The sequence below is a fragment of the Anomaloglossus baeobatrachus genome, chromosome 2 (assembly GCF_048569485.1).
Source record: "Anomaloglossus baeobatrachus isolate aAnoBae1 chromosome 2, aAnoBae1.hap1, whole genome shotgun sequence".
NCBI classification, from domain to species: Eukaryota; Metazoa; Chordata; class Amphibia; order Anura; family Aromobatidae; genus Anomaloglossus; species Anomaloglossus baeobatrachus.
Genome location: NC_134354.1, coordinates 727,578,798 through 727,595,177, shown reverse-complemented (window position 1 = coordinate 727,595,177; position 16,380 = coordinate 727,578,798). Strand labels below are relative to the sequence as shown.

The window sequence follows — 16,380 nt, the reverse complement described above, 5'->3', positions numbered from 1 at the left end:
CGAGCGATAGCACCCATCCCCGTCGTTGGTGAGATATGTGGTGATCGCAGCCATAGCGAACATTATCGCTACGGCAGCGTCACACGGACTTACCTTCCCTGCGACGTCGCTCTGGCTGGCGAACCGCCTCCTTTCTAAGGGGGCAGTTTGTGCGGCGTCACAGCGATGTCACACGGCAGCCATCCAATTGCAGAGGAGGAAAGTAGATGAGCGGCCGGAACATGCCGCCCACCTCCTTCCATCCGCATTGCCGGTGGACGCAGGTAAGGAGATGTTCGTCGTTTCTGCGGTGTCACACACAGCGATGTGTGCTGCCGCAGGAATGATGAACAACATCGTACGTGCAGCATCTGTATTAAGGAAAGAAGCGACGTGTCAATGAGCAACGATTTTTCACATTTTTGCGCTTGTTGATCGTCGCTATTTGGTGTTACACGCTGCGATATCGGTAACGGCGCCGGATGTTCGTCACTAGCGACGTGACCTCTACGATATATCGTTACCGATATCGCAGCGTGTAAAGCACCCTTTAGGGCTAACAGATTATTTTTTATTCATCATTACCTCCTCCATCACAAAAAAGAACCTAATACTGTACACTACATATAAACCTGTAGGGTGACAAGGTTAATAATCTTGGATAACACCTAGAACTTTAAATTATGCCTTCTGAAAACCATGTTTGGTGGTCAGACAACTAATGAAATCTTTATCACCTTTACAGAAGAGGACTTCTTATTATTATGAACAATGTAGTTTCTAAATTTTTAGTTATGGAAAAATTGCATAAAAAAGCCAATGACTGCTCTGATTGGTAACAGTATGGGCGACTACAAAATGACAACATGTGCAAATATATCTCACATACCTGAGCTTCTATATTGGAAATCTGATATCCCAAATATGAAACCAGTTCTGAAAAGGATGGTCTTTTCTTGGAATCAACTGCCCAGCAGGACTGCATCAGAAAGTATCTACAGAGAAAGCAAAATATATATGTAACAAGAAATAAAGCTGAAAGTGAGAAGTCATGATTAATGTTAATTAACAGGGCTGAAATGACATAACACATAACTGAAGATGAAACAGAAAAGCTTAGCTTTGCCGGCCGCCATCTCATCACAAGCATCACGAGTCCTGACTCACTCGCACCCATAGAAGTGTATGGGTGTGAGTGAAACATCGGACTGCACTCGGATGACATCTTCTTGGTATAGAAGGGTTAGGCCACTGTTTGGATTGTTAGCCATGTCCAGACATTGTGAAATTTACAGTACAATACCTAAAATTATTTCTCATGTAATACTAAAGATCAGGGGGCATACACCGTAAATGGAAGAAAAGCAATTTCAGCAGCTAAATAGGAAAGGGTTATTTACAGTTAGAGCAGGCAGACTGTGGAATGCCCTACTACAAGAGGTAGTAATGGCAGACACTATAACAGCTTTTAAAAAAGGGCTGGATGATTTCCTCAGTACACACAACATTGTTGGTTATAAATGATTTAATGACAAAATGTTGAATTGGTGGAAGAAGGTTGAACTAGATGGACCTAGGGCTTTTTTCAACCTATGTAACTATATGTACTCACATTTCGTCAGTGGCGTAGAACGGTTGCTCCATTTTAAATCCACTTTGCAGAAGCTTGTAAAATTTAGCATCAACTGGTATGCCTGGATATGGATTTATTCCTTGAAAGAGAAACAAATCCAATTAGGCACACAATTATATATTCAGTATATATGTATATATCTTTATGCTTATAATACAAAGGGTAACAATTATATGTCTTACCAAGAGAAAATATTTCCCAAAGCAATATGCCGTAAGACCACACGTCACTTTTGATTGTATATATTCCTTCAAATATACTCTCTGGAGACATCCATTTAACTGGCAGGCGAGCCTGAAACAGACGGAAAGAGAATAAATAAATGAGGTGTTATATGCAGAAAATTGTAGTAATTGAAACCATTTAAAGAGTAAAAAAACTTTTGTTTTATTTTTATTTTGTCCAACATGGAAAATTATCAAATGTTGCAAATCACTTTATTAGGTGATTTGTCTCATTCCTGTAAAAAAACAATTATATGTAAATGACTTCCAAACCCCTGATTTTACCCGTTCCAGCTCCCTGCCTTTAGCTCCACTGGTATCAGAACATACTCATTTGGAGTACAGATGATGGCAGTGATGGGCCAGCTCAGCACCTGTGTGACTAACGCTGAGGATAAACGTCAACAGGCGACTGTTCTGATAAGCACATTTGTCAGAGGAGGAGACAGGCACTAACTAGTGATCCGCGCAGTTTCGAACGTACCCAAGTGCCGGACCCAGGCCTGGGATTTCATATATTGATCCAGATCCAGGGAAATTGAAAAAAAATAAAGGAAAAATAAAGAAAACAAGAATGAAGCGAGCACTTCATACTTAACAAGGCTCTGCTGCGGCTGTAACTACTCCCGTGGCCGCTTATTCACTTCTGGGGCCGCTCATTACTTTCATTGCATATGCACTTGTGTCGCTCAGGGATAGGGGGTACTCAGAGCTGGGCCAATGGGGTGGCTTCTAGAGGTATCACGGTGGCGTGACCCGGTCAGTGATCCCAGGCTCCACAACAAAAGGGGAATATGTAAAGGGGGATTGTCTGTGACGCCACCCGTGGGTTGTGGTGATGAGATGGTGGCACCGCCGCTGCCACTGGGGACCGTGCCCGGGACTGATGGTGTGGGGAAGCAAGGTGGGATCCCCTCCACGGGTAGGGGAGTTGTTGTCCCGGGGCCCAATTGGGAGTTGTGGTGGTGGCAGGGATTGCAGGGAGCAGGAAACTCACAGTTCGGTTGTCCTGGTGATGGATGAGGCTGTTTTCATGTGCAGGGTCAGGAAGCACAGAGTCCAGTACTTAACCAGAAATTGCTGGTGTCCGTAGGCCTTTGGTACGGTGGTGTTCAGATCCCACACCTGGTACACGAAGCAGGGCCCTCTCTCCTCTGCACTCCAGCTAAGAGTCACCTTCTCTGTTTCGGACGGGGAAGTCCTCTTTTTGCACAAGTCCGGGGTCCCGTGCACACTACCGGCGGGCCACTACCCTGCCCCGGTCCACTACAGGTGCCCCTGAGCCTACTCTCTACTTCAGGTCCAAGACTCGGCTTTCTCCTTTCTCCACTTCTCCAGCAGCCCAGGAGCCACAACCCCTGTCTGCTCTCCTCTCCTTCTCCTTCCACTGACTGACTCAACTCCTCCCCTCCTGCTCTTTTTGTTACACTGGGGGGAGGGGGCGGCTGCCTCACTGTACTAGTGTGGGATCAGGTGGTACCAAGGAGGTTTAACTCTTTCTGTGATTACCTGGCTGGCCAGGGTGTCAAACACTGCTTTCCCCACCGAGTGGCTTCTGTGATCGGTTGCAGTCAGACACGCCCCCAGCCTTTGGGACAGTTTCTGACTGCAACCATTCATAGGCGCTGTCTGCGGGTCTATCATACAGTGACCTGTGGTCACAGGTGGAGGACCATGGGATCCTCCACTGTGACCACAACTTACCTGAGTGACGTCACAGTGGATCTCTGCTCAGTCACTGCCTGAAGTCGACAGCGGTCAGTCATATTCCATGATCGCATGCTCTGTCTTCAGATGTAGCAGAGCTGGAATCGTTGTGGGTTTCGTGTAAATTATGTCAGACCTGAAGGGTTTGTTTCTGGGGTTAATAAAGTCATGAAAGAAGGTGTTTTTTTTGTATTCTATTTCAAATAAAAGGATTTTTTTGGTGTTTGTGTTTATTTATTTTCACTTACAGATTAGTAAAGGGGGGGTCTCATATCATAGACCCTCCCCATTACTAATGAATGGCTTAGCGGCAGCTGTGAGCTTTGATTAATTCCTTATTATCCCGATAGCCACCGCATCAGGGAAATAGAGAAGAGCCAGGTAAAGTGCTGGGATTGTCACATCTAAACGATGAAACAATTCTGGGCAGCTGCAGGCTGCTACATTTAGGCTGGAGAGCCCCAATAACCATGGGTCTCCCCAGCATAAGAATACCAGCCCCCAGCTGTCAGACTTTATCATGGCTGGGTATCAAAATTGAGGGAAGGACCGCAAGCTGTTTTCTTAAATTATTTATTTAAACTTATTTTAAAACAAAAAAAGCTGCATGCGGTTACTCTTATTTTGATACATAGCCAAGATAAGCACATGGCTGGGGGCTGCAGCCTATAGCCCTATACTTTATCTGTGCTGGGGGACCCTACACCAATTTTTATATTTATTTATTTTTACTGCACGTAAGTGTCGCGGGCGGAGGAGGGGACGCCGCGCTCTCCCACTGCTCGGGTCCGGCTGCCGCTGCTGCTGCGGCCTGCTGCTGCTCGGGGACTCGAGCGGCGCTCCTCACCCGTGAGTGAAAGGGGATTGGTTTTTGGGATAGTTTATTGTCCGTGACGCCACCCACGGTTGTGGTGATTGTATGGACACCACCGCTGCTCTGTATGGGGATCCCGGGAGCGGTGACAGGGAGCAGCAAAGTTGTTAGTTCTCCCCTCCATGGGTAGGGGGTGGTTGTCCCGGGGCCCAGTGATGAGGTGGGGGATGCTGGATGGCAGGGCCGGTGCAGGGCTTGGTGGGGTGCAGGGACGCGGGGGCAGCGCTGTGCCTCACGGCACTGTGGTACTCACTCAGCCTGAGACGGGGACACAGTTCTCGGTAAAACACACGGCTGGAAAGACGGTTCCCACGGACGGCTGCAGTTGCTTTTCCCTAGTAGTTGACGGTGACGGTCCCTTTTCCTGCACCTAAGATGATGATGGTAGCGATGGGTTCCCACCGGTAACCCGCTCCCCGACTTGGTTATGGGCCGGATGAGCCCTACTTTGCCCACAGGCGCTGGCCCTGAGAAACTGGTGCCCTGGCGGTGGTGGTGTCTCTCTCTAACGGTTGGACTGTTTCCTTCAATCGGGACTTGGTTGTTGGGAGACCCAGAGGTCCCCTTCACTGACGGATTTGGCAAATTCACGGCGACTCCTAGCCTTGCCGGGATCCGAAAGGCCCCTGCCAATGGTGCTGACAGCTCTTCGTATACCGCTCCGGTACCGCCGGGCCACCACCCGTCCACGGTCCTTCCGGCAACCTCCAAGCAGCCTCTCCTGCAGACAGTCACCGCCGTCTGCTGACCTTGCTGTCTCAGTCCGGGGCACACACCCGGACCAACTTCAGGCTTTCTTAACTGTCACTTTTCTGTCACTACTCTCACTGTCCTCCTCTACCACTTCCTTCTACTTCCTCCTCCAAACTCTATCTAAACTCATCTGCCTGGTTCTCCCGCCTCCAGGGCTGTGAACTCCTCGGTGGGCGGAGCCAACCGCCTGGCCCACCCCCTGGTGTGGACATCAGCCCCTGGAGGAAGGCAACAAGGATTTTTGGTTAGCCTTGGTGTTCCTATCTGGGGTGTAGGGTGTGGTGGTGTTGTGACCTGTGACCCCTGGCTTGCCCAGGGCGTCACATAAGCGTCAGATGCTGTCACTCAGCGTCTGGGCGCTTCTGACTGCAACTAATCACAGAAGCCGGTGGGCGGGGAAAGCAGTGCATATGCATGAAGGTAAATGAGCTGCAGAAGTGAATGACTGGCCAGGAAGCAGTTACAGCAGCGTAAGTACAGCCCACTTGCTCCCTATCCTTTTTACCACAATTTTTAATTGCTGGATTCTGGTTCAATAGACTTATATGGGGACCAGCGTCCGGCCCATAACTGTATTTTTTTTTTAATCGAGTTAGGTCCACCGGTCCTGCGAGTCCGCCCATCACAAGTGCTGACCCATGACTGCCATCATCTGTACTCCCAATGAGTACGACATGATATTAATGCAGCTAAAGCCAAGCAAATATTAGGGGGGAAAGCAGAGGTTTGGAAGCCACGTACATGTAATTGTTTTATACAGGAATAAAGATAAATTCTCTAATAAATTGATTTAAAAAGTTTTATAAGTTTCAATGTTGGACAAAATAATAATAATAATAATAATAATAATAATAATAATAATAATAAATACTACAAAATATATGCACGTTTGTTTATTATTTAACTGGATTTTCAGCAGTACTAATGTGTGTCCTATAGATGGTGCTGATGACTTCCTTATTATCAATCTTCTGTCTAAGACGTGTAAAGCAGTTTGTCATAAGGTTCGGACTCCACGGTGATAACTAATGCACAATTATTATTATTATTATTAATTATTATAATGATTATTATAGCACCATTTACTCCAAAGAGATTTACGTGTGAACACTATTATAATAGTTTAAGATCACTGTGCAATATTGTATTGTTACAATATTGGGGTATGTCACTATAGCAAAAGTATTAACAATAATTCAGTTTTTAAATAACAGCAAATCCCATGCAAATGTGACCATATAAAATCACATGAAAAATGACATTTATGCAGCACCCTGAGGTAGCAGGTGCCTCAGAGGACTGCATTACCCCGGGTTCCTGGAAGACCAGTGCTGGCAACCGCACTACATACATTTAAATTGCCCGGTTCCCAGGCTGAGCCACAGGCTAGCAACGGATTTAGAGGGGTAGCTGCCCATTGGCTGGGACCTGCCCAATCCGGTAGCCAGAAGCACAGAGAGGGGAGTGGTTAGTTTGTCAGTTGGGAGAGGGAGTCAGAGAGAGTCAGGAGTGAGAGAGAGTGTGTGTGGTCCGGAGGGGGCCTCAGTAAATGAAAGAGGAGACCGGTCGCCTGAAGGGGAACAGAGCCAGTACCATAAAGGACCCAGCACGACGGGGCACAGGAATCTAGTCTGGGCGGAAGTTTCAAGCCCACCCAGTAATCCTGCTGGTGATCGGGGACTATCAGGGTTCGACACCACTGAAGGTACTGGACACAGTAAAGGCTGCTTTACACGCGTCGATTTCACCCGCCCCCATTGTTTGTGCGGCACAGGGGATTTGTTGCCCGTGTCGCACAAAGTCAGTAACCCCCGTCACACGTACTTACCTCCCGAACGACCTCAATATGGGCAGCGACCATCCTCTTCCTGAAGGGGGAGGGACGTTCGGCGTTACAGCGATGTCACACAGCCGCCGGCCAATAGACGTGGAGGGCCGGAGATGAGCGGGAAGTAACATCTCGCCCACCTCCTTCCTTCCGCATAGCCAGCGGCCACAAGTAAGCTGCAGGCTCATCGTTCCCGGGGTGTCACACGGAGCGATGTGTGCTGCCTCGGGAACAATGAACAACCAGCACGCAGAAGGACGTTTGATATTTTGAAAATGAGCGACGTGTCAACGAGCAACGATAAGGTGAGTATTTTTGCTCGTTCACAGTCGCTCGTAGCTGTCACACGCTACGATATCTCTAACGAGGCCGGATGTGCGTCACTTACGACATGACCCCGACGACATATCGTAAGATATATTGTAGCGTGTAAAGCCCGCTTAACAGAGAGGGAACCTGGGCACTGAGACAGAAAGAAAGGTCTGACCCAAGAGAGGTTCAAGTTACTTGTTATACGTACCCAGAAGGACAAGAGGGAGAACAGAGAGGGACCCCAAGTTGCTCCAGGCCACGGGGACCCTAATACCAAAAAGTACAACGAGGAGGTTTTATCTGGTCACCACGTCAGCACTGGGACAAAGGGAACCTGGGACCCCGAAACCAGCAAGAAGCGGGCTGCGGCTACCAGGACTCAGTGAGTAAAAGCCAGTTAAACCGCACAACCCATGTCGTCTGAATCATTGCTATACCTTCATCAGCACCAACTCCTCCCCCTAACATTGATCCCCTGAAGCCTAACCCTACTTGCGGAGGGTTCAACATCCATGATGCACCACATCAACAGCCCCAGCAGAGAACATTAAGCAGCGGAGGCTTCCCCTAAATAGCCACGCACCGCAAGTGGCGTCACAGACATTTTGTAAATATTCCCTTGTAAATATCCCTTCTTTTTCAAGCTACCCCCGGGGTCACGGAACTGGGCATCGGCCACCTGAGTGACATTGTCACCCCCGTATCCAAGGCCCTTACCCGAGTACCCTGGGCCCTGGGGCGCGTCATTCCAATTTTTTGAAATGTGTTGTAGCATCATAGTGAAATGTTACAAATGAGACCGTGGTGAGTCCTTAGATTTCTAGTGGTGCAATATTAATAAATTGTTCACCTGTTATTAATAGACTTTCATAGGAATGTAATATACTTTATATACTTTTTTTTTACATCGCCTTGAGGGAATTATCGGCATGTAACGCATTGAAAACGTTTTGTATAACCATGACCCCTTTTTCAGGCCAAGCCCCTTCCATTTGCCAACTTTCCATCCCTGACTGTGCATCTCCACGCCAAGGCCCAGCCTGAGGTCCATTAAAATTAGGAACCGATCGAAAACACTTACAGATTTCTACATTTTTCACATTTTCTAATGACCGAGAAAAGTAAAGATGATGGATTAAAATGAACTTACGTTGCCCTTTACCACGTAGTTTGAATCAGTCACAATATCCCTGGCAAGTCCGAAATCGCATATCTTGGCCTCCTTTCCATTGTTTATCAGTATATTTCTGGCTGCAAGATCCCTGTGAATGCACTGAAGAAAGGGTTGAAATTAGCAATGTGCATTAAAGGGAACCTGTCAGCAGAAATTTCCCCTAAAACCTAAAAGATTCCCCCTCTGCAGCTCCTGGGCTGCATTCTAGAAAGGTCCCTGTTATTATTGTGCCCCCTTTCTGACCAAAATACAGAGTTTATAAAGTGGTACCTTTTTGGATTTGGATTCTGTAAATGTGACACGGGGGCGGGCTGCCTGGCGTCCGTTATTCTGCCTCCTGCCGCTTTAGGCCGTCCCCCATCACTCCTTTCCATAGCTGTGGACGCCGCCCAGTGCTCCACAGGTCCCCGCGCATGCCCAGTGCTCATCTCTCGTGGATGAGCACTGTGCCCAGTGTCACCGCTGGTGATGTGCGCGCAGGCTTTAGATTATGGGCGGTGCTGTGATGTTTATTACCAAGCAACCGCCCATAATCGCGGGACCGCGCTTTCCCCCTCGGCGTCCTTCGTTCTGCGCAAGCGCGGTGCTGCTGACCCCACGTCACCTCCTTCCCATCTATTTCCTGCCTCAGGGCAAGATGGGAAGGAGGTGATGTGGGGTCAGCAGCACCGCGCTTGCGCAGAACGAAGGACGCCGAGGGGGAAAGCGCGGTCCCGCGATTATGGGCGGTTGCTTGGTAATAAACATCACAGCACCGCCCATAATCTAATGCCTGCGCGCACGTCACCAGCGGTGACACTGGGCACAGTGCTCATCCACGAGAGATGAGCACTGGGCATGCGCGGGGACCTGTGGAGCACTGGGCGGCGTCCACAGCTATGGAAAGGAGTGATGGGGGACGGCCTAAAGCGGCAGGAGGCAGAATAACGGACGCCAGGCAGCCCGCCCCCGTGTCACATTTACAGATTCCAAATCCAAAAAGGTACCACTTTATAAACTCTGTATTTTGGTCAGAAAGGGGGCACAATAATAACAGGAACCTTTCTAGAATGCAGCCCAGGAGCTGCAGAGGGGGAATCTTTTAGGTTTTAGGGGAAATTTCTGCTGACAGGTTCCCTTTAATGAAAAGTAGCCGCCACGTAGCTCTGATGCCTTGTACGCCAGTTCACAACGGGGATGGACTGGGAATTTTCTGAGAACTTAAGTATTAGGACCATGTGTTTCTTCCTACCTATGATACAAGTGTTGTCTTAACTTCTTTTTTTATATTAGAATCTTAGCCTTAGGCTATGTGTCCACGTTGCTTTTTACCTGCTTTTTACCTGCTTTTTTGCTGCTTTTTCAACTGCAGCGTTTAATGGCAAAATAGATGTGCTCTGCTTTTCAAGCAAAGTCTATGGGAATTTGGGTTTCTTGTGCCCACTATGCAGTTCAAACTGCAGCCTTTTTGTGGCAGAACTTTGGACAAAAACTCAGCTTTGCAGTGCAAAACCCAAATGGCAAAAACAATTGACATGTCAATTGTTTTTGCCATTTGCGTTTTGAACTGCAAAGCAGAGTTTTTGACCAAATTTCTGCTAGAAAAAGGCTGCAGTTTGAACTGCATAGTGGGCACAAGAAACCCAAATTCCCATAGACTTTGCTTGAAAAGCAGAGCACATCTATTTTGCCATTAAACGCTGCAGTTGAAAAAGCAGCAAAAAAGCAGGTAAAAAGCAGGTAAAAAGCAACGTGGACACATAGCCTCAAGGGGTACAGAGGAAGCACAGCACTTAAAATAAAACTACATAAGAGATAAGCAAGGCTTTGTTACAGATTTTGCATTGGGAACCAGAAGTTCCAAGTTAGGTGTCATGCCTGAGCATAATGACGCTCAGTGTGCAGCGCATCACAGGGGTAAAAGTGGGAATGGTATAGAAGGAAGGCCCTGGTGATAGGGAGAGGGAAGAGGGGACACCTCAAGCAACACACCTGAGTCTGTTACTTATGCTTCCTAACGCCCTTCGTTAAAGGGGTCCTCCCCCACATCTGCACCGCCCCTGTGGAAGCAGCTGAGCTGCTCGGATCTGGGTTCACTGTGGCTCGAGGGTCTCCAGACCCGGGGGTCGTGCAGCCACTCGAATGAAAAGGGGGGAGTATTTACAGGGGAGTTATAGTTTGTGGCGCCACCCGTGGTGTGTGGTAATTAGGAGTACCACCGCTGCCGTTGGGAGTACCCGGGGATGATGGAACGGGGCAGCAAGGTGTTGGGTCCCTCCACGGGTAGGGGATGCCCCGGGACTTGGTGAAAGGAGGGAAGTGCCGTGGGGATGAAGGGGTCACTCTCGTACTCACTCAGTTCATAAGCAGACACCGACAACTGGGTAAACCAAGTCTCTGGATACCGCTGCCGCTGAGGGGAGCTCGTCTGGGTCCCGTCCCCAACTGGTGCTGCCTGGTGGTCCATGACCTGCCTCCTGGAACTTAGTTTAGACTTCAACTTGATGGCCTGGTAGCTTCGAACTAGCTGGGCCCCGCTCCCTACTATGGCTAAGTAAGGGAGCTTGCTCTCAGGGCTCACGCTTGGGATTTTGTGGACCATTTTTAATTGAAAAGTCCTATCCCCCTTGTTGCGCTAATGCCCCAATTCTGGAGTGGGTGGGAACGGATCGTGAAGGCTCCGTTCTCCTCAGGTGAATTGTTGTGCCTTCAGTTCCGGTGATAGGGCCGGGCTGCTGGCCGTCCTCCTCAACGGGTCCGAGCACCTTGCCACGATCCCCTGCGACCGGGGGTCCGACTCTTATAGGCCCAGACCACCGTCTGCAACCTAGGCAGTTACTTCGGGAGTCCCACTCCCGACTTCCTCTGAGCTCTTCTCAGCTCGAGGGCTACTTCCAACCTCCTTCTCCACTCACTGACTCTACTCGACTCTCTGCACACCTCACCTCCCCACCCTGACCACCCAGGTGGGCGACTCTATTCTTCTCAAGCCGTCCACTGGTGTGTCAGGTGGGTGTGGTGCAGGGTGTCTCTAGGATTTTGATTCGCTGATGGAGGTAACACCACTTAAGTAGGGACCCAGAACCAAGAGGGAGGCGGAATACTGAACGGAAGGGCAGCTTGTGCAGTACCCTGTGACGACCCGATAGTCCCGGGGCGTCACACATCTCCATCATGTGCTTAGGTTCTCACTTGCCCTGAACTGACCCTGGATAGTGAGAAGGTCGGCAAGAGCACTAGTCTCACCACTGCAATAATACAGCACAAGGGAAGGGAGACAGACAAAGGGAAAATGGACACATAAAGGAAAATACTCCAAGCTCCTCCAATGCAGCTAAACAACACAGCTGTTATTGTCACAACTCCTCAGCTTCTTCCAGGGATAGGCTCTTTCCAAAGTGGCCAGCATAAGAATAAGTTTCTATAAAAGGCATCAGACGGTAAGACAGGTGACTTTTTATAAGGGGAGTGGTCACAATGAGCTGCACTTAATGCTACAAAGGACATTGTTTTTACACATTGGTCTCCTGGCCCTTTTTTCTGCACTTAAATGTGATATAGAAGCTGCAATAACAAATCTGCTACTAAATTATCTCCATACCAGCACCTAGCAATGAATCTTTCCTGTTGCATGGAAGCAACCAGAGGACCCCCCCCATTACATCATTCAACTAGGCTTTTCAATACCCAGATCACGTGGAGTGCTGCTATTCCAGCTCTGCTGCATCAAGTCTCCACTGCAAGACCACCACCGTCCTAGCTTTGCTACATCTAGTCTCTACTACAACAATTAAATTATTCCTCCTCTGCTACTGCAATTAAAAAAGTCTACACACCAATATTAAAATGTCAAGTTACATCGTAGTGAGTACACAACCGCCATCATTTACGTGATTCTTATTAACCCATATAAAGTTTAGCTGTTCTAGTAGGATTTTCCTGACATATTCTTGCATTTTCAGCAAAAGTCATGGTTTGTAAACAGCTTACAACACAGCAAAGGTATCTTGTTGTTGAAAGTTAGCAATCAGAAAAAAAGGTACAATATGTTTTCAAGGTACTAGATGTAGTATGGAACACTGTGAAGCCTCTGTGGTTCCAAGAGGAACAGATGTCTAAAGGACGGGGTTATGCAAGCCTTGTATACTTCACCTTATGGTTTAACCTATACATCTTATTAGCATCTATATACTTGCTAATACTAATAGACTTGCACTGTATCATAGGTTTGCTTCTCTTGTATATATACCAGTACTACCGACTTATTTACAATGGTTATTCTCCTGTTATGTCCTGCCCCCTATGTATTATTCTTTATACTTTATAAAGCCCTATTTTAATATTTCATTCTCCAATAAAATTAATATTTTCTCATTAGAAAATGGCTATTTTTTTTGTGTGTTGGCTTTATATTAATACCACCATATATTATAGAGGCTACTGGCTGTATGTGTGTATATATATATATATATATATATATATATGTACACATACACACACACACACACACACACACGCAGACACAGTCAGGGCCGAAAGTGTTGGTACCCTTGAAGTTGTTTCCCTCAGAAAATTAATAATAACACACCCCCTACACCACCCCGCTCCATAATACACCTTCTACACTGCCCCTCTCCATAATATTTCTCCCACACTGGCCCTATGTATAATATCCCCCCACACACTGCCCCTCTGTATAACGTCCCCTACACACTCTGCCCCTCTGTACAGTATCCCTCCACACACTGCCCCTGTGTATAATATCCCCCCCACACACAATATCCTGTGTAATATCCCTCACACACTGCCCCTCTGTATAATATTCCACCACAGGGTAATACATATACATTAAGGGAGGGGTGTTAACAAAAATTATGCAAAAAAAAAATGAATTTTAACATGAAAGGAAAAAAAGCTGAATAGTAAAAAATTTGCACATCCACCTATTTATATATATATATAAACATGGCTTTTATTGTTATAAAACATAAAAGCCAAGTTTACATATAAATATATATGTCACCTCCTGGTATATATGTCCCCATCACAGAAACAAACAAAAAAAATAATTTTACTCATCCTCCCCACATCCAAGCGTCCTCTCTGCCCCATTATGCATTTCAGTTGGATGCGTACCCTCGAATGCACATCCAGCTGAAGCAGGGGCCTCTGCGATCATCCAGCCCATCTTCAGCTCCTTTTATGGAGTATTTACTATTCCCCGCTGCATCTTTGCCACCTCCGCGTCGACCGCAGTAATATGTTGAGGTTGCATTGTTATGACCTCATCACTCTGCTGCACACTGGGCCGCAGGATGACGTGTCCTGCTCTGCTGCACTACCCCTGGAGTCACCACATGGCTAATTTGCATGCGATGCACCTGAAGTGCTTCACATGCAAATTAGCCATGTGTAGCGCAAACTCAGTTAAAGAGGCCGAAGAGACACAGCCAGCACCCTCTACTGGGGCCATACTACAGGTTGCTGATGTGATCCAGCCTGTGGATTAATAAAGCCAAGTAAGTACTCTAGGCCACCGCCTCTTTACTGGGCCCCATATAGCAGTAAGGGCAGTGGTGCCCTCATGGCAGCCCTGATGCTGTGCTCAAGTGTAACTTCCTATCAAAATAATCCACAATTTATAACTAACAGCATATCAACTGCATAAAAGCATCTGACAAGTGAACTTGTACTGTCCTTTAGAGAACCCATCTACAGTAGGCTGACATAAAAATTTTGCAGAAAATGTTGCACCTTGGAAACAAATTAGATGACACCTACAAGCTAAAAAGTGCAAACCAAGGGGGAATCATGCAAAAAGTGTCAGCATGCGCTTTATAAATACTGCACATATGCGCTCATGACAGTTTTTATTAATCTTTTTTATTTTTCTTTATCTTTTAAGTCTCTGTTTAAGACACTTTTGTCGACACGTGCAGGTTGTGGGTAACTAGAATAGACAGAAAAATAGATTACGCTAATTCCTAAAGTGCTGGCCAAACGACAACGATAATTTGAGCAGATGGATGTCCCCCCCCTCCGGCCGCCCTGCAGTTTCCAGCCCTCACTAAGCTGCAAACTATTTCTGCACGCTGTTTACACAATGTAGCGTGCACGTAGTCAGCCCAGAGGAAGTATACATGTAAATGAAGCCGCACGAACAGACGAGAACATGGAACTGTAAACATGCACAGTGACGTCATCACTAATTGGAGACTTTTCTGGCCCCTTTCTATTTTAATGCATTGTTTGTTCTCTTAATAATTGCTCTGCTCCATTACAGTCATCAGGCTTGGCCAAGGCTTAAACTTGTCTATAAAAAGCAGAACGCTGACTAGTCCCTTACTACAACACATCCTGATTTAGCACGGTGGGTCAGAAGTTCAGAAACATCATTGTCTATCAGGATCCACATAATAAACTCACCAACTTTGATTCAAGAAATTCCATTCCTTTTGCAACTTGATATGAGAAACTGAGCAGATCCTCCAGGGTGAGGATGTTCAGATCCTCCTCGTGGTACTTCCTGGTGTTTTGGTATTTTAGTTCTTAAAGATAAGAGGGAAAATAAATGTAACCATTCTGAAACATGTACATTTCAATCCTGTTATATTCTGGATATCTAAAGGTTCCCATAGGCATAGATACTTGACGTCCGATGGCTATGCCACCTGCCTTCTCCATAGACATGAACAGTCAGTTTGGCTTATTCTCTATGGGGAGAGCGGAGTAATTCACTGCCAGACACCAGTCCGAATTCAAACTATTGATTATAGCAAACACTAATTTTGTGTGGGAAACTCACTAGTCCATCAATTATATAAATCGCAAAATAGTGGACTTTAAAATGGTAAGCCTGGTCAAAGACCTATACCTGACACAGAAACGTGTGTGGCTACAACTAACGTAAAGTGACATACAAACAAACGTTTCTAATGAGTGCAAATATATCATACAAATATCCCCCACTATTCAACACCCAGTGGTGTAACTAGTGTTCGATGGGCCCTGGTGCAAAATTTGGACATGGGCCCCCATCCCCGCTTGTTGGACAGATCTACAGTATATGTATGTGTACATTTAGTGTTCTAAATCCTATAAAGACATACGAGTTGCTGTCCCCTCATTATGTAATAATGTCCACCATCCTGTTCTAATGTACCCGTTCCTGGTATACATGTCCCCCATCCTGGTATATATGCCCCTCATCCTGGTAACGCCCTCATCCTGGTATATATGCCCTCCATCCTGGTAACTCCCTCATCCTGGTAAATATGCTCCCCATCCTAGTAACTCCCTCATTCTGGTATATACTGTGCCCCTCCTGAGACCCTCCTGTTCTATACTGTTCCCCTCCTGGTATATATGTTGCTCTCCTGGGCCCCTCCTAATATAAAATATACTCCTCCTCCCCGGCCCCCACAACGTGCGGCGTCCTCCTCTATAGCTGACGTTCATGCTATGGTAACACGTGACGTGATTGTCATGTGCCGCCTCAGTCATGGGGACGCCGCTGAATGCTGCCGACTTCTGTTTGCCGACACTATGTATTGCAGTGCAGGGACTCGACATGTTTCTGTGCCGTGATGCATTTCAGCTGGATGTGCGACCTCATTCCGCCCCTGGCAACACCTCAATGTAGTAAACACATACCAGTTGGTATATCCTATGGTGTCCCAGCACAGAAAACAAGGATGCTTTATAGTAATGGATAAAAATCCATAAACATATCAAGTAAGAAACCATCTCAGAGCAAGTATCTGTGGTTGTTCCTTAAGGATCACTGATATGTATGTTTCGGAGGGGTCCATCAAGCCCACAGTCTCTCACTAGCTGAAGGTTCAAAGGGGAGATTGGTTTCAACACTTGGCTACTGAGAGACTGTGGGCTTAGTGATCACCTCCGGTACACCACTTG

General features: G+C 47.0%; 1 protein-coding gene across 2 annotated transcripts in view; it reads right to left on the bottom strand.

The window, feature by feature from the left end:
- FLT3 (fms related receptor tyrosine kinase 3) overlaps positions 1-16,380 on the bottom strand; it is a 187,606-nt gene that overhangs the window by 5,538 nt on the left and 165,688 nt on the right. For both annotated transcript variants that reach the window (XM_075337363.1, XM_075337364.1), the window contains exons 19-23: positions 14,890-15,011; positions 8,461-8,583; positions 1,795-1,906; positions 1,592-1,691; positions 869-974 (exon numbers count right to left, since the gene is read on the bottom strand). In XM_075337363.1, the coding sequence (XP_075193478.1) occupies positions 869-974; positions 1,592-1,691; positions 1,795-1,906; positions 8,461-8,583; positions 14,890-15,011 (563 nt within the window). The remainder of the gene's footprint in view (positions 1-868; positions 975-1,591; positions 1,692-1,794; positions 1,907-8,460; positions 8,584-14,889; positions 15,012-16,380) is intronic.